The sequence below is a fragment of the Cricetulus griseus genome (assembly GCF_003668045.3).
Source record: "Cricetulus griseus strain 17A/GY chromosome 1 unlocalized genomic scaffold, alternate assembly CriGri-PICRH-1.0 chr1_0, whole genome shotgun sequence".
Taxonomy (NCBI): domain Eukaryota; kingdom Metazoa; phylum Chordata; class Mammalia; order Rodentia; family Cricetidae; genus Cricetulus; species Cricetulus griseus.
In genome coordinates, this window is record NW_023276806.1 from 48,317,478 (window position 1) to 48,335,978 (window position 18,501).

The 18,501-nt window shown below is 38.4% G+C and overlaps 1 protein-coding gene across 3 annotated transcripts in view; it reads left to right on the top strand.

Annotated features, from left to right (window-relative positions):
* The window catches only part of Stxbp3 (syntaxin binding protein 3), a 42,408-nt gene that overhangs the window by 14,441 nt on the left and 9,466 nt on the right, over positions 1-18,501 (top strand). For all 3 annotated transcript variants that reach the window (XM_035450986.1, XM_027395532.2, XM_027395530.2), the window contains exons 7-12: positions 3,078-3,232; positions 5,842-5,932; positions 8,942-9,066; positions 13,498-13,593; positions 13,715-13,772; positions 17,363-17,428. In XM_035450986.1, the coding sequence (XP_035306877.1) occupies positions 3,078-3,232; positions 5,842-5,932; positions 8,942-9,066; positions 13,498-13,593; positions 13,715-13,772; positions 17,363-17,428 (591 nt within the window). The remainder of the gene's footprint in view (positions 1-3,077; positions 3,233-5,841; positions 5,933-8,941; positions 9,067-13,497; positions 13,594-13,714; positions 13,773-17,362; positions 17,429-18,501) is intronic.

Sequence of the window (18,501 nt, forward strand, 5' to 3'; positions counted from 1 at the left end):
AGCTTGGTCCACAGAGCAAGTTCCAGGACAGGCTCCAAAGCCACAGAAAGAAACCCTGTTTCAAAAAAAAAGAGAGAAAGAGAAAGAAAACAGGCATCTCATCATGTGTGATAGAAACAGTAGTGTAGTAAATGTTGGGGACATTTCCAGAACATTACTTCACAACAGATCATTTTTAGCCCCAGAATTCTTTCAAATCCTACAGTTGCTGTGTCTGCAGAAAGGAATTTCATAGCAACATGACTTAATTTGATGGCTTATGGCAGAAGATGTCTATCTATATAAACAAATCTCTTGAGAAAGTTTACTACCAGCCTGTGAAATATGATTATTTAAGGTTCTCTTCATGGATTTTTTTCTACATTTTCTCTTCTAATTTACTTCCTTGATATATGTCTTAGGTGAATTTACTTACAAAAATTATTTTGAGATAGTGTCTGATTATAGCTAGTAAGTACTAGGATTACAAATGTCCAATACCATGTCTGGTTTTACCCAATAAGTTTAATTGATCTGAAAAAATTAGGAGAACAAAAACATTGGAAATACATGTGACATACTGCTAGGAACAAAGGCTTATCTGAACATGTAATCATAGTTTTATTTCAGGGAAGGGTGTGATAGAGTATGCCTAAAATACCAGCACCGGGGAGGCAAAGGCAGTGGGATCACAAGTGCAAGGCCTGAGACTATTCCAACTAGACATTGCTAGATTCAAGGCCGTCTTCTGTGAAATGTTGACCATAATAGTTGGTCTATTTTCATTTGAGAACTATAACGTATTCAAAAGTTATGTCAATTAGGATTGGTACACCTGAGTAAAGCAGGAGAATGGAAACTTTCAGTGGCCTAAACAGTGAAAATGTACTTCTTTCTGTATAAAAATTCAGGAAATAGTCTGTATAAACCTTACAATTCTGTAGCGCTACACAATTGTCAGGAGCCTCTTCCCTTAGGCATGCCCTTCAGGAGCCAGGTGATTGTAGAATTATTATATTCCTATTTGAGGTACAGGATAACAGAAGATATATAAGTAGAGACAGAATGAAATAAAATCTTGATTTACTCTGTATTCAGTAAAATTTAGTTCTATGACTACACTAAGCACACGGGAAACTGAAAATGTCTTAGATGGGCATGCGTAGCCGTACTCCCCAGTGAACTGGAGTCGTTACTGTAAAGTAGGGGAGGTATGTTTGTTGAGGACACATGTCACAGTCAACCACAAAAGGAATGTTTACTAGGAGATTGGGGAAACATTTAAAAATGAACAGAATTTTACATGGTAGCAATCAAGAGGTATGCATATTATAGGGGTAAGAATACCTGAATGCAAAGACACACAAGCAGAAAACTGGGAACACTAAGAATATGGGTCACAAGGAGTCCTGGCATAATAGAGAAGTCCATAAGCTGGCTGAGGTTGTATACTACAGGAGGTGCCAGCTCCCTCAAGATAATAGCTGTGGATAAGCTGGTGCAGAAAACTTTGGGCTGATCCTGAAGTCTTTAAGGAAAAGTGTAATCTTAGGAGCCATTGTGAAGTCATTGTAATTGACTGGATTCTTATTTTACATCTTCTATATTCTGGAACCTAAGCTGAAGAAGGCAATAGAAATATAATCGGGAAAAGAAAAAATGTTGGAGCCAAATAATTGTTTTTGTTGCTGTTGACAGTCTTTTTTGTTGTGGGGATTTGTTTGGTTTTGGTAGGTGTTGGAGATTAAACTCAGGGTCTTGAACATGTCAGACAAGCATTCTACCACTGAGCTATTTCCCTCCCTGCCCTCATGTACGCATGTACATGTACTCATGTACACATGTATGGGGGCATGTGTGTGCGTGCGTGCGTGCATGCGCGCGCGCGCACGCACACACACACACACACACACACACACACACACACACACACACACTCACACACACAGTGGTTCTTAGAGCTTCTTGCATGATACATGTCTTTTCTACGAACATTCCATAGTCAAGACATCAGGAGTAGGAAATATATTCTCATAGGGATGGTTCTCAACCCCCTGATGCTGTGACCCTTCTACACAGTTCTTGTTGTGGTGACCCCAACCATAAAATGATTTTCATTGCTACAAAAGTGTAATTTTGCTGCTGTTATGAATCGTAATGTATATATCTGTTTTCCCAGTGGTCTTAGGTGACCCCTGTGAAAGGGTCGTTTGGCCCTCAAAGGGGTCACGACCCACAGGTTGGAAGCTGCTGTCATAGAGAGAAGTCTTTCAGGCATAAGATAGTACCATTTCTAACAAGTCACATTACCTGTTGCAGTGGGATAGTGTACTATGAGGGGACAGTTGATATGCAGGGTGCTTGTTGGTTGATGCATACACAGCAGTTGAGCCTTTGAGAAAAGAGACCCTGGATTGGCACAGGTCTGTGGTCAGGCTGCTTATTCATAACTTGTACATAACCTGTATTTGTTACTTACTCATTTCTACACGTTTTAAAAAACCCCAAACTTAGTTTACTGGGGAACTCTCAACTCCTGCCTGTCTGTTACAATAGGCTGCTAGCCCAGGTCTTTGTTGTTAGCTGAGTGCGGGGGTGTATCTGTGAGATTTCATTGCATTTATGTTAAGTCCTTTGTCTTTCACAGTGACTTGTGGTTGGGGAAGAAAGTCTTTAAGGATGTGATTCTAAGCTAAACAATTAAAAGAGGTCTATATATCAGCCTTGGGAAGTTTCTGGATTATTCTGTACTAGGTTAAGATTCTTTAAATTTTCTTTCTGCCAGCATGGTATATTTTCATTTTGATACTTCCTACTTCAGATTCCTTCCTGTTGCACCGGTTGTAAAATGCAGTCAGTATAAACTGTACTTAAAACAAGAATTGAAGGAGTGAAGCAGAGAAACGGAGGAGACGGAGACAAGAGGTGAAGGGTGACAGATGAGGCAGTGAGATCTGAGAAGATGAAGGCAGCTGTGTCAGGAGACAGCCTGCAAGCATTTGTCCTCCGGTGGCTCAACCACAGCTGTGTTTTTCCTGATACATTATTAGAATCAAGTCTCTAGATTGACAGTGTAACTTTTTTTTGACCTAACTTAGGTTTATACTCTTGATGTACCAGACGCATTCTATTACTGTTACAGTCCGGACCCTAGTAATGCCAGCAGGAAAGAAGCAGTCATGGAGGCAATGGCTGAACAGATAGTAACAGTGTGTGCCACTCTGGACGAGAACCCTGGAGTGAGGTATAAGAGGTAAGGCCTAAAGCACCATAGCACTGCTTTTTTGTATCACTTTGCAGAATACAGGTCCCTTGTATAACTGCCAGGTTCTGTATAAAAAAGATCGAAAGTTTAGCTTCAGATTGCAGAGCAACTAATAAATAACCTTTGCTACTGAATTTCAGAATTTAAATTTGGTTTCATTTATTTATAGAAATTTTTGTTTGTTTTATCACTTTAAGGAATGCTTTGAGGGCTGTTTTACTGGCTATAATCTTGACATTTAATGATTTATCATTATGTTTCCACCAAACTTAAATGGCTATATTATCTGAACACTTGTTATAGTATCTAAGCATTTCTAGTATTTGATCCCAGTGGGCATTTTAATTAAACTTTAGAATGTTTTTAAAGAGGTGAAGTTCCATTTTTATACTATATTCCTTTATTTACTGGTTTCTTTATGAAAATGAAGTTTACTGTAAAGTGTATTCTTTCTTGTATCAGGTTTGTTAGTTCATTCCGATATGAACAGTAGTCACTTGACCTTCCTGTGAAAAACATCTCACAGGCCCCCTGATTGGTCCTGGACACCTCCCTTTTCCCTCCCAGAACAAACTGCTGCTCACGTTTGAGATGCAGCTTAGTTTTGCCTGATTTTGAACCACTATAGATGGGATTATGGGGTTTTGTTTGTTTAATAGTTTTTTGCTTAATATTACTTTCTAAGAGACACCTGTTGTGTGTGTTGTTAGTCACTTTGGGTTTTAATTCTGCTTCTGCTACCAACTGTGTTTTTAACCTGGTCTTAGAATTTATAATTATAAAATGGGAATGATGATAATAGCTTTCTCACAGGGTTGTTAGCATGAAAGGAGTAAAACGTAAATGTAAAATGTAAAAAAATAAAAATAAACTGCTGGTTATTAAAGCAATATAAAAAATCTCTTTAACTCAGACACCCCCCAAAAAGCTTTTTACCCTGGCAATTAGAAAACTTGTGAATAATGTGCTAATTATAATCTGGGCTTAGAGGAGCTGAGCTAAGTGGTTTGCCTCTTGCTAGAGTTTAAGTGTCTAAGCTTCTATTAGTGATGGTTGGTCATGCTCAAAAAAGTCAGCACAAACCATTTGATAATCTAGTAGTTTATGTACAGACATGTTTTGATGTACTAAAAAAAATATGGTAATAGCCATAGCTTTAAAAATTCTGGGGCTGGGAGATGGCTCCATTGGTAAAATACTTGCTGTGCAAGCATGAGGATCTGAGTTAGTGTCCCCAGCAGTCACACAAAAGCTGGCTGTAGTGGTGTACACTCTTGCATGTGTCTCCACACCAGCCCTCGGGAAGTGACTAGCCAGTCTAGCTGAAAGGGTGAGCTCCAGGTTCAGTGAGAGACCCTGTCCCCCAAAATAAGGTAAAGGGTGACAGGAAAACCCCAATGTTAACCTCTGGCCTCCATAGACACATACACACAGATGAACTCACCCATACACACACACATACCACACACATCATAAATACACAAATTCTACATTTTTTTCACAGAATGCTCCTTTATGCTGTATAAACTTTTAAGGTAAATTCTAAAATAAAATTTTTTTTAACATTTTTCAGCAAAAAAATATAAAAATTACTCTTGTAAGTGTACCTCTATTTTTAAAATATAAAACCAAAAGATTCTTAAAAACTTTAAAAGTTTCTTATTTTTCAGATTAGTGTGCTAGTTGAAGAGCATTTTCCAACACTTTTCTTGTAGGTTTATAAAAATATACCAATGCCACTGATCATGAAGTTACAATTTTAAAGTATGATGCTACCATTTTTATTTTTATTATTAAATATTTATTTACTTTTATTTATGTGTTTGTGTTTGTGCCTGCATGAATTTATACACTTGTATGTATGCAGCACTTGTATGTAGTTGCCCCAGAGGCCAGAAGAGGTACTGAAGTGACAGGCAGTTAGCTGCTTTGGGTTCTAGGAACAAAACTCAGATCCCCTGCAAGAACAGTGAGCTCTTTAAACCACTGAGCCATATCTCTACCCAGTGCTGCCGTTTTATAAGAGAGAACATACGAGTTTGAGAACAAGAGAGAATGTAAGGAAGCACCACACTGCTAGTAGTGTGTATAACTGTCACTTCATTTGGAAAGCAAAGTTGAGAATGCATGTACCTCTGGTCAGGATTCATACCTTCATATGCAGTGTACCTAGAAAAATGTGTAGATGGAGAAATGCACAAAGCATATTTGTTTCCAGGTTGCTTATAATGGTATGAAATTGAGAATGATTTTGGTTTCCATCTACTTTCAGGGGAATGAATATATAGACTCCAGTGTAGTAATGGAAGGGGGGTATATGGGAATGGCAACTTTATATGTAATATTTTTTTCTTTCATATTAAAATATCTGAAGCACATGCTGAAGCTGTGACAATTATATGATACGCTTGAAGTTTTCTATATTTGTAAATTTTTGCATTTTATAAACATTAAGTTATATCTGAAGTTCTCCATATTTGTAAAGTATTGTGTTTTATAAACATAAAGTTGCAAAATCTTATTTTAGAATTTAACTTTATAATATTGCAAAGTGTGTTCTGAAAGATAATTTTTAAAACATTTTTTTCCTTTTCTAGTAAACCTCTAGATAATGCCAGTAAGCTTGCACAACTGGTTGAAAAAAAGCTTGAAGACTACTACAAAATGGATGAAAAAGGCCTAGTAAAGGTAATTTATAAGCAGCAAGTGATGACTGCATAAAATCTATATTTCTTTTATAAATCAAAGCAGCCTGTGTTTGTTCATTTCCTGGTATTGATTTGGCGATCGTGTAGATGGGTCTTCAGTTGTGATCTGAGAGTCCTTAAGAGGAACCCTTAGTAGGTAGTGTGGTTCAGCAGTGTGGTTCAGCAGTGCGGTCAAGGGGAGGCTGGAACCTTTGAAGTCAGCAGTGGGGCCACAGCTGGGCTTTGCCATTTAATGATTAATTGTTAAGTGAGGAATCTTCTTTGAACTAAATTTTTGTCTCTATAAAGTGGAAATAATAATAATGCCTATTTTTAAGCTAATGAAAGGATTAAATGAGTTAATATGTATTAAGTCTTCAGAATAATGCCTTCCACTGAGTTAATACTTAATAAATGCTGGCATTCCCACTATTACTAGCTATGCAACCTTGAGTTGTTTCTCATCACGGAAGTGAATGAGATATGGGTTGCTTGGCTAGTGTGAGAATAAGGTGAGGTAACATTTTGTACATGTAAGAGTAATAAATAGCAATCTTTGTTATTGTCTTCTAAAAATAATGTAATGTAATCAAAGACTAAGGTTGGGACCTGGGGAATGCCAGCATATAGGTGTGGCTGGAGAAGGAAGAGCCTGAGGAAGGAGATGGACAAGTGGTGTCAGAAGCTGAGGAGCTGCATCACAATAGCTAGAGCATAAAAGCAGGAACTGTCCTAGTTCAGAAGAGGAGGTGGCCAAGGAAACCACTGGTAGGCAGCGCTGTGCAGCAAGTGGCTTGATGGGAATACACAGAATAAAATGGCAACACAGGCAGGGGCTTATCTTACTCTAAACCAGTCTTAGAAGGTGTCCTACAGGAAGAGGCCCTGAGCTTCAAGAATGACTATAGCATAATAAAGATGATAATAATAATATTGCAAGAGTAACAGGGTTCTTTGGGTGGAAACATAAAAAGGTAAAATTCAGTGTTAAACAACATGGATAGAAGTTGTCAATTTAGAAGTTGTGCTGGCTACTTGAAAAGTTAGTGACTTTTGTCTTGGAGGTCTAGTGAAAGTTGTTATTCTGTTAAGAAGGTTAGAGTGTCTTAATAAACATAGGAGGTAGTGAATAAAAATATTTGTTAACTCAAGAAATGATAGTAAGTACCTCTTTAGTCCTATACAGCTTCAGTGAAAAAGAACAAATTGTTCTTCCCCTCTCTCCCCCCTCCCTCTTTTTATTCTCTCTCCTGGGAAATTACAGGCCCTTCAATTGCTTGATACCTTTCTTTATACAAGCACCTGCTGAAGGCTTACCTTTTTTCAGAGCCTGTCCTGACTCTTCAAGCCAAGTGATACCATGGTCTTTCATATCCCTAAGCTTTTCTATAAATGCCCAGGACTGCCTTTTCATTTGTGTGTTTCTGCAGACTCTGAGCTCATGTATATTGTGTTTCATGGTAATGCATTTAACTTTCACAACAGTCTCACTAGGGAGAGCTTCTGTCATTTTATGTATGTTTTACCAATCGAATAACGTAACGTAAGAAAGGTTGAGAAAATTAGCCAAAGTCATACAACAAGAAACCCACCACGGCTGAACTCAAACCCAGATTTGATTTCAAAGTATTCTCTGTATCACTGCACCTTACTGCTTCACTTTTGTTAGAAGATATATTTTAAAAGTTTAGCTTACATGGTTTACCTCTGTCTACTGTGTGTAAATGCATAGGAAAAGTTGTAGTTCATTACATCTTACTTCTTTGACTAATAAGCTAGAGTTAGCTACTTTTAAGAGTGAAGTATGAGCCAGGATTGGTACCACAGGCCTATAATCCTAGGCTGAGGAAAGAAAACCACAAGTTCAGGGCCTACCTGGGGTACAATGTGAGCTCAAGGCTAGCCTATCTCAAAATCAAAAGTGAATAATAGCTTAGTGGTAGAACATCTGCCTAGCATGAAACCTGATTTGATTCCCACTACCACCACCCCCCTCACCCCCTGAAAAAGAATTGGAGAATAGTTAAACATGAGTAGTAAAATTTCGAAACACTGATACTCACCTACTGTTTAGTGGTTGTTGGTGTTTTTAAATTAATGTTAACAGGGTTTTTGTTATGATTTATAATCTTAGGTGTCATTAATATAATCTCTACTTTTTGTTTTGTTTTGTTTTTTCAAGACAGGGTTTCTCTGTGTAGTCCTGGCTGTCCTGGAACTCTGTAGACCAGGCTGGTCTTGAACTCACAAAGATCCTCCTGCTTCTGCCTCCCGAGTGCTGGGATTAAAGGCATGCGCCACCAATGCCTTTCTAATATAATCTCTACTCTTAAAATAGCATAATAGTTGAAAGTACAGGTACTGGAGTAGAGCTGACTTAATGCTGAGCTTTAATGGCCTCTTTGTCATGTGGATATGATAATGTCTGTCTATAGGGGTGCTGTAAGAACTCTGAGGTAGTACCTCTGTGAAATAAAACTGTCTTTCTTGACTAGAAAATGTCTAACACAAAGAATTCAAGTAGGAGCTACTATGCATAATTTATGTCAGCATTATTATTTGTGGAATGAATGGACAAGAAGATAACTTTGGCCAGGATAGTAGTAGTCTGTGTCTGTAGGCCCACACCTGGGAAACTGAGGAAGGATGGGGAATCCAAAGCCAGCCTGGGTTAGATACATCGTGAGACCCTGTCCTAGAAAAAGAAAAAGAGAAAGAAAGAATATTTGGAGAAAGCTAGATGTTACTTCTTCAAAGAAAATTAGGGAATATTATATTGGTGTATATAATTTAATTATGAAAATGTTAGATGTGTAGTCTTGTTTTTCCCTACTATGCCTCTCATGTTTTTGTTTGTTTTAATATTACATCTTAAGGCAGTTAGTCTTTTGTTTTGTTTTGTGTGTTTTTGTCGAGGGAAAGAATTAAACTTACTTTTATTAAATATTAAAATTTAAAATTTTAATAAGATACTGAAATTTCTTAAGATAATTTTATCTTGTTATTCTAGGGTAAAACTCATTCCCAGCTCTTAATAATTGACCGTGGCTTTGACCCTGTGTCCACTGTCCTGCATGAACTGACCTTTCAGGCAATGGCATACGATCTACTACCAATTGAGAATGATACATACAAGCAAGTATAAATTGAAGGGCTTATAAAGGGCTTGTAGACAGACTGTCTAATGATTTACAATGACAGCAGAAATCTGAAAGACCTGTAATCTGTTTACTCAGAGACCTTTTCTCTCTCTCTCTGTCTCTCCTGTAACTGTACCCCTGACAGTGTTCACTTTGTAAGCTAATGGGCAGCGTGCTACAGAGCTTTTAAGTGGATTTGCCTCCTTAACTATTCTTCAATAGAGGTGCATTTAAACAAATTGAATTAGAACTTTTCACTTAACATTCAGAGTAAATGTCAGGGCCATTGTTGTATTTCTTTTCTTTTTTAATTTATTTTTATTTTATGTGCATTAATAAGGTGTCGGATCCCCTGTATCTGGAGTTACAGACAGTTGTGAGCTACCATATGGGTCCTGGGAATTGAATCCAGGTCCTCTGGGAGAGCAGCCAGTGCTCTTAACCACTGAGCTGTCTCTCCAGTCCCCCATTATTATATTTCATATATATTATATTCAAAATGATTAGGCTGTGTTTATTCTAAATCATATACCCAAAGGTGTCTTGTCAATGTAATTTATTTTAAAAGACACCAAAACCACAGTACAGCAGCTACTGAGAATAGGCACAACTTTATGATTTTCATGGTTATTGATGTAATCTTACGTAAGGACATTACTTTTAGAGTAAGGGCAAGTAAGTGAAGTGAGAGCTTTTCTTAAGAAGCCATTTTACTTATCAATTAATTTACATACCTACACACACATTAACTGTGCTTTTTGACATCATGATCTCTAAATCCAAACAGTCATTTTTCAGCCAGTTTTAGCTATTTGAAGCCAGGCATACTGCACACACCTATAATTCCAGCATTTGGGAACATTTAGCAGAATCATGAGTTTGATGCTAGCCTAAGCTACATGGCGGGATTCAGCCAGACAGATTTACAATAGTAAAAATGAGTATTAGTTTTATGAAATTTTGTTTATATTAATTTAGTAGAGCTGGGTCCTGTGCTTCAGACCTGTAATTCCAGCTGCTTGGAAGGCTTGGGGAGGCTTAGGCAAAGGATCACAAGTTCAAGACCAGCCTGGGCAATTTAGTAAGACCATAACTCAAAAAAAAAAAATTTTACATTTAAATAAATGAATAAAAAGAGGAGATAGTTGTAGAGCATTTGCCTAGCATGTATGAGGCGCTACATTAAATCCATTGGGCTACAAAAATAATTAATAGTAGTTTATTAAATAAATGCAACCATTGATAATTATGATACTTTGCAGTTTTTCTTAAATTATGTTTTTATTTGCATTCCAGTTAAATCCTGATTTTTTAATTTTATTTTATAACTTCTGCATTGTTTGTATTAGTGTTAGCCAGGAAATTGATAGAGCTATTTTTCTATTGTTTTCAGCAGTTTGGAATTTTCAGAAGTTTTATCTACACCCATTACCTTATAGGTCGCCAAGCTGCATTGTTCAGTAGGTTTTGAAAAAATCTGGTATCGGACAGTGGAGAATTTGGTTTTAGACTTGCCACAAGTTTTAGACAGTACCCACCTAGTATTAACATGTATTCTCTCCAGGTTGCTGGCAAATGAAGGTTTAATTGCTTGAGCGTAAGGAAAATAGTTAATTTTTAAAAAGACAGCCATCGCTTCTTTCACTGAGTCACAAAACTTCAGAGCAAAGACTGATGTGGGAATATAAACTCCCTGCTGTCTTTATATAGGATATGACTTGTTACTAAAAATCATATTGTGGTTTTTGCCGTGTGTGTGTGTGTGTGTGTGTGTGTGTGTGTGTGTGCGTGTGTGTGTGTGTGTGCGCGCGCGCGCGCGCGCGCGCGCGCGCTCGCACATATGCATCTCCATGCATGTTCTGAGGGCAGTTATGCAGAGTGGGTTCTCTTTTTCCTCCATGGATACCAATGGTTGAACCAAAAATCCAACCTGTCAGCCTTTTAGAACTGTGAGTGCTTCATCCACTGAGCCAATCCAGAAATTCTAGATCTGTGTTGCTAAATCCAAAAGTCTGGTCTTACTGATTCCTTCTTAATCCCTGCTTCTTAGGGTTGGAATGTTCTAGTGTTCAGTTTGGGGGCTATTTATATACCTTTGGAAACTCAGTTATTCTCAAGGTTTGTTGACTATTGTCTCACTGAGCCTTCTGCTTTAACTTCAGATTCATATCAACTCTCTAGTGAATATCTTCATTTGAAATGTCTGGTGAGCATCTTAAACTTGTGTGTCCACCTGAGTTGCTGGTGTCCCCCTTCAGAGTGTACAGTGCTCCCACAGTAAATGCAGCTCCTCAGGCCAGAATTTCAGTCATGGCCAATCAAGTTCCAAACACTCAATTCAGTAGTAAATCTTTATGACTGCATTTTAAAGACCTAATTTTCCAACTGGCTTATGACACCAGACTCAGCCTCAAGCTGAGTTGCCACGCTGACCACCACTGGACTGTCTTCCTTCAGACTTCTAACTGGTCTCTAATGCTCTGCTTCTGTCTTTGGGCCCCGCCCTCTTCAGTTTTCCCAGCTCTGGGGAGAAAGAAAGCCTTAGTAAGATCCAGGTCAGTGCATATCCGAACCTTTGAATGGCTTCCCATGTTCCTCAGAGAAAAAGGCAAAGTAGATACAGTAGTCCCCAAGCCTCACATCACCTGTGCCCCCCTTTTAGTTGGTTTTGATTGCTTGCTGTTCATCCTATGTTTAGCACATTAGCGAGACTCACCTCCCTGCTAATCTCTACCACATATATCCTCCCAGGGTCTCACTATGTAGCCCTAGCTGGGCCAGATTTCATTATGTAGATCAGACTGGCCTTGAACTCACAGAGGTCCACCTGTCTCTGCCTCCTGAGTGCTGGATTAAAGGCATGTGCCACCTTGCTTGGCCTTCATCACAAGTTTTGCTGGAAACAGGAATTTCTACTTATTCAGACTGTACTTTCTATCCTGGGGATCTCTTTAAATTCACTCTAACGGACTGTTGTTATCTTAGAGTGTTGCCTTCACACTACTGCTTTGCTTGTAAACCACTTAAATGGCAAAGGTATTACATAAGTAGACACTGGTATTTTGCATGACAAAGGGTTTCCATCCTTAGGTCAGCCTTGTAATTAAACACAGTCATTCTGTCTTTGGGTGTCTTAGACCACACAGCAAGATTGTTTTGTAAATGAAGCCTATAATTTGGGGGTTATAGAAATTACTGCTTTCCTGTAACAGAAATCAACGTGTATTGTCCAGAGTTCAGAACTAAGAAAATTCTGAATAGTCTCTAATTGACATTCCTAAGGACAGTTGAGTTTTCTTACCTCCACAAATGGAAGAGGAGTATCTGCATTTTAAAAAATGAAATTACATTGAGGAAAACAGTTAAAAAGCCCATTTCATGGGTTCTATGAACCTCTTGAATTGCTGCTTACTCCTATAGAACTAGGTAAAGCTATCACAGTATTTTTACAGCCACAGTAGTTTTTCTCATTTTTTCCTATTCTTTAAAGGAGGTAAGATTGTAGGATTGGTTAGGAGTAAAACTGCAGATGATGTTTTTTGTGAATTTTGTACCAAACCTTTCAGCAGGCTAGCTGGAGCGATAGCTCTTAAAGGATGTTTGATGGTTGAACTGTGGGTTGTTTGTAACTGGAGGTTTCTCTCCTGCCTGGCAGTTCTCAAATAACCACTCTGAGGCTTAATATTAATTACAAACTGTTTGGCCTGTTAGCTCAAGCTTATTATTAACTAGCTCTTACAACTCAACCCATTTCTATTCTATATTTTACCATGAGGCCAGTGGCTTATTACCTCACATCTTGCTTGCCTGGTGGCTGCTGGCATCTCCCAGACTCTGCCTCCGATTTCCCTGTATCTGCTTGGATTCCTGCCTGGCTCTATTTTGCTTGGCCTTTGGCCAAATCAGCTTCTTTATTGACCAGTAGTAATAAAACATATTCACAGCATACAGAAGGACATCCCACATCAGTGTTAGCATATCACAATCATTTCAGTCAAGTAAAAGACACAATTGCTTGTATATTCAGCTTTGTTGCTTGATTAGTCTTTGCATTTGAGACAGGGTCTCATGTAACTCAGGCTGGCCATGAACACTATTGTTGGGGTAACCTTGACTCCAGTCCTTCTAATTCTGTCTTCCAAGTGCCACTCCACCTAGCTACTTTTATTTCTAGAGAAGACTGTGAGATGTTGATATTTTGCTTTGTAAGATGATGTTCTGCCAAGACTCTAAACCTAACATCTGAAAGGAAAAAGATGTTTTTCTAAACTTCTAATAGAAGAGTTCTAATCTGCTTTGGGTTTTGACCCCCTCATGTAAAAACTGCAGCTGCACTTTTCAGCTTGTTTTCCAAAATTGTTAAGAAAAATGTTTCTTCTATTTTCTGAGGAAGAGAATCCAAAAATGCTCTTCTCTGTCTATTTAGATACAGAACAGATGGGAAGGACAAGGAGGCAGTTCTGGAAGAAGATGACGACCTGTGGGTCCGGGTCCGGCACCGGCACATCGCACTTGTGTTGGAGTATGTGAGCCCATTCTAACTTTATTCTGTAGTTTTTAGGTACTAAATTATGAAAGTATATCTTAGAACTTTGAAATAGTTTTGTGAAAACTGACTTAGAAATTTTTTTCACATCCGATAGGGAAATTCCAAAACTTATGAAGGAAATTTCATCAACCAAGAAAGCTACAGAGGGGAAGGTAAGAGTCTTTCAAAGTGACAGCAAAGGTGCATTTTTACTTTTAGAGACAGTCTCAGGAGGCTGACCTCCAACTCCCTATGGAGCTGAGGATGACCTTGAACAGTAAGGAGTTCCTGCCTCCATCACTCAGGTGCTAGTATTGCAGCTATGTACTGCGTGTGTGGTGTGTGATATGTATGGTGTGTGTGTGGGGGGGGAGATATGCACGAGTGTGTGGTGTGTATGTGTGTGTGGTGTATGTGCAAGTGTGATGTAGTGGTCAGAGCACAACTTTTAGGAGTTGGTTTCTCTCCTTCCTTTACATGAGCTCCAAGGATCAAACTCAGGTGGTCAGGCTTTTACAGCAAATGGTTTTACCCACTCAGCCATCTTGTCTGCCCTACAAAGGCAGATTATAAACAAAGTTGAAAATGATGAAAGTTACTGTTAACTTTCTATTTTGGTACCATTCTAACACACAGAGAGAAATAGAGAAACATCTATGTACCCATTACCTCATTTTTAAAATTGGTAACATTTTTATCTGTTACTGCCATTAAAATTTAGTTTATGAAGGGACCAGCTCCCCTTTCGGCAGCCATAATGGCCGAGCACGTGCTTGTTTGACCTTGTCCTAGACACTAGAAAGTCAGATGCCTGCCTCGTGACAAGGAACCAATCAGAAGTTAGCTGGTGGCGCTATGCTTTACGACCCTGGGTGTACTTTATGGACAAGCGCACAGCAATGACGAACAGAGCATAGCAACCACCCTGGGAGGGCCTATGGGCCATAACAACCAGTTGGCCAATCAACACAGGGCAAGCCCTCCAAACTTGGAGGCACACCAATCGTGAGCCTCTGCGTATCCCTAGACACTCCCCTTATGCTGCCCTACAAGATTTGTCTCTGCAGCCGTTCGAGCTGTCTTTGCTAGCCATCCGCCATGGCGGGTGTATGAAAGACCTGAGCTAACATGGGGTTAGCTCGTTAAAAAAAACAATAAAGCCTCATGCAGTTTGCAGCAAAAAAAAAAAAAAAAAAAAAAATTTAGTTTATGAAGGCTATTTAGTCAATTTCATCAGTGCATAATAATTGAGGGGTTTTGTTTTGTAAGGCTCTCGCTATGTTGCCCTTGCTGGCTTGTAACAAGGCTGGCCATGAACTCAGAGAGCTCAGTCTGATCCCAAATGCTGAGATTAAAGTCCTGTGCCACCCTGTCTGTCCAGATAGTTGAGGTTTCTAGTATTGAAGTATATATAATATATAAGTTGAGTACACAAATCTTAATGTGTACTAGCTTGTTTTATCTTACATGCACACATTCACATGTTATTTTCAGCCTAATATTAGTGCACATTTTCTTTTTCTAAACAGTGTTGTTCTAAACAGCATTAGTTTTAAAATTTTGTTTTGTTAACATATAAAATATAGGTGATTTTGTAAATTTTTACTATGGATCCAGTGATCCTAATCAGCTTATTTTTTCAATCCTAATACTTTAAAGATTAGATTGTTTTTTTTGTTTTTTGTGTTTTTTTTTTTTTTTTTTTTTTTTTTTTTTTTTTTTTTTTAAGACAAGGTTTCTCAGAGTAGCCCTGGCTGTCCTGGAGATCACTCTGTAAACTAGGCTGGCTTCAGACTCACAGAGATCCACCTTTCTCTGCTTCCTGAGTGTCCCAAGTGCTGGGATTAAAAGTGTACACCACCATGTCTGGCTTCTTTCTCCTTTTTTCTATTAACGTAATGAATTATATTCACTGTCTTTATAAAATGAACTCCACTTGGTCATGATGCCTTATTCTGAGTATTGGTGATTCTGTTTGCTGAGCACTTGTTTCCTATCTACGAGAAATAGTTCCTATAACATGACTACTCTTCTGTAACGTTCTAGTCTCATTTCCATATAAAAATTATATTAATCTTATGGAATGAGTTGTAACTCTCTCATTTTATCCTGAAAGTATTTGTGTAACTTAGTTGTTCTATTGTGATCTAAATTCACCATTCAGGATGGTGTATCCTTCACAAAGAATTTTTTAGTTACAGTTAATATAAGCTCTTTATGAAATATATATATGTATATACATACATGCATACATGTATATACATATAAATGTGTATGTGTAGCCGGGCGTTGGTGGCACACGCCTTTAATCCCAGCACTTGGGAGACAGAGGCAGGTGGATCTCTGTGAGTTCGAGGCCAGCCTGGTCTCCAGAGCAAGTGCCAGGATAGGCTCCAAAGCTACACAGAGAAACCCTGTCTCAAAAAACCAAAAAAAAAAAAAAAAAAAAATAGAAAGTGTATATGTATGTGTGTATGTATATATATATGTATATATATATACATATATCACACAGTGTATGTGTGCCTCTACCAAATTTTTACTTCTGTCAGTTTTGAGAAACTGTTTTTCAAAGAATTTGTCTACTATACTTAACTTTTGAACTATTTTCTTAGTCTTTTGGTATGAATAGACTCTGTGCTGATATTATATTTATTTATCTTGATATTATTAATTTGTTTTTCTCATATAATTTTAATGCTCCTACATTTAATATTTTTAATATTTCAAAGAGCCATGGATATTGCTTAGTGGTCGAATACCTGTCTAACATTAATGATTCCCTGGATTTAATCCCTAGTAATGCAAATATATCTATTTTTGGCCTTGTGGATTTTTCTGTACTGTTATTGTGTATATGGTGTGTGTGCTGTGCATGAGTACCCTGGTGCACATGTAGAGGCCAGAAGACACCTTAGTAAAGTCACTCCTCTCCTTCTATCTTCGTGTAGGTTCTGGGGATCAAGCACAGATAATCAAGCCTTCATGGCCAGCAGTTTACCTGCTGAGCCATCTTGCTGACTCTGTTATAACAGCCTATAACAGATTTAGTTTATTTGTGTGCAGTCTTAATGTCCTTCAACTTTATTTTTTAGCTTCTTGATTTGGACATTTAGAGTATTAATTTTTAACTTCTTTCCTACTGTGTCTATTTAGAGTTATTTCCTTCTCAGCATTAGCTAAACCCCAGGGGATTTGGAATATGTTTTTTCTTCCTCTTTTGTTTTTGGTTTTGGTTATTTGAGATGTGATCTTGTGTCTGGAGTGTTTGCTTAAATCTTTTTGTTTCATCTACAACCATGTCTTAACACTCAGACTCTTCTGAAATCTCTATCTTAACTAGCTAGTTAGTTTTCTCTGCCAGACCTTTGAGTGCAGAGTAGGGGCCTAAGGACAACCACTGCACATGTGTTTGTCTTATGTTCTGACTGGTTCCTTTCTCTTTTTAACTCTGAGCTTCTGAAACCTTCCTAGGTTGCCCTGAAGTAAACATCCCTGGGGGACAGGCAGGCTGAGCTCAGTGACCACCTGCTCTGCTTTCTCCATCTCATTGGTTGTCCATTGCCCAGAAAGAACTGTTTTAACTGTCCACAGGGAAGAGAGTGATAGAGTCAGAAGCCCCTAATGTTCTCTTAAAACTTAGCACATTTATTAAATTAGCTGAGTTTATTAGGATTGGCAACTATAATGTGGAATAACTGAGTCGTGGGTTTGCTTAATTTTTGTTTGTCTTTTGTTGTGTTTGTTTGTTTGTTTTTCCTAGACGTCACTTAGTGCTCTTACCCAGCTGATGAAGAAGATGCCCCACTTCCGAAAACAAATGACAAAGGTGAGCAGTGGCCTTTGACTGTTTGCCTGCTCCTGAGGTTGGGCTTAGCAGTGTCCCTGGAATAGTTGCTGGTAGTTGTCTTCCCAACCATTACTGTAGATCTGAGAAATGACCAAACTAAACAAACTAGCCACTGACTTTTCTATCTATACCATCTGTATTTTTAAACCCTTTAAAACAAATTGTCTTAAACAGCTAAACAGAATAATTTTAATATTTCTCAACCTCACAGAAAAATTTAGTGCGACATTATCTAGTGGCTGTTTTATTTGTTTTCAGTGCTGGGGACCAACCCATACATTTCCTTAAACTAATTGTTACAAATTAGATTTAAAATCATTTAAATCCACATAAATCACTTTCTTTCCATTCTTTTCCCTCTATCCCTCGCTCTCTCCTTCCAGCCATCTGTCCATTTATCCATCAGTCCATCTATCTTTGGTAGGGCTGAGTTAAGCTTATTCTAGTACACACTGAACTGGAAGTCACTCTGACCCAGGCTTGTGTCAAACAGTGGAAATCCTCTGACCTCATCCCTGAGACTGCTGGTACTATAGGTGTGAGCCACAGCCACAGCCATAGCCTAGCCCAGCCTTTCCTAGAAATAACTACCCTTTCACATTTGTATGATGTTGTATCCTATTTAAGAACCAGTAATATAAAAGAAACCTTTTGTTGTTGTTCTTTGGGAGTTGACTTTTTTTTTTCCTTATCCAAATTTTCATTACTCTTTGGTTCCACACAGATTCAGCACTGCGCTCTGTTTTTGCTGTCTGTTGATGACCCCTTCGGTTACACTGGTTCTGGTTCCCTTCTCTTTATTGCATGTTTCTTTCTGGCACTTAAACCCATCATAAAACTTTAATATTGGGGCTGGATAGAAGGCTCAGAGTTAAGAGCACTGGCTGTTCTTCCAGAGGATCCAGGTTCAGATCCCAGTGTCCACATGGTGGCTCACAGTCGTTTGTAACTCCAGTTCCACAGGATCTAATGCCCTCTTCTGGCCTCTGGGCACCAAGCACACATGCAACTGTCACACAGACACACATGTAAGCATACACCCACAGACATAA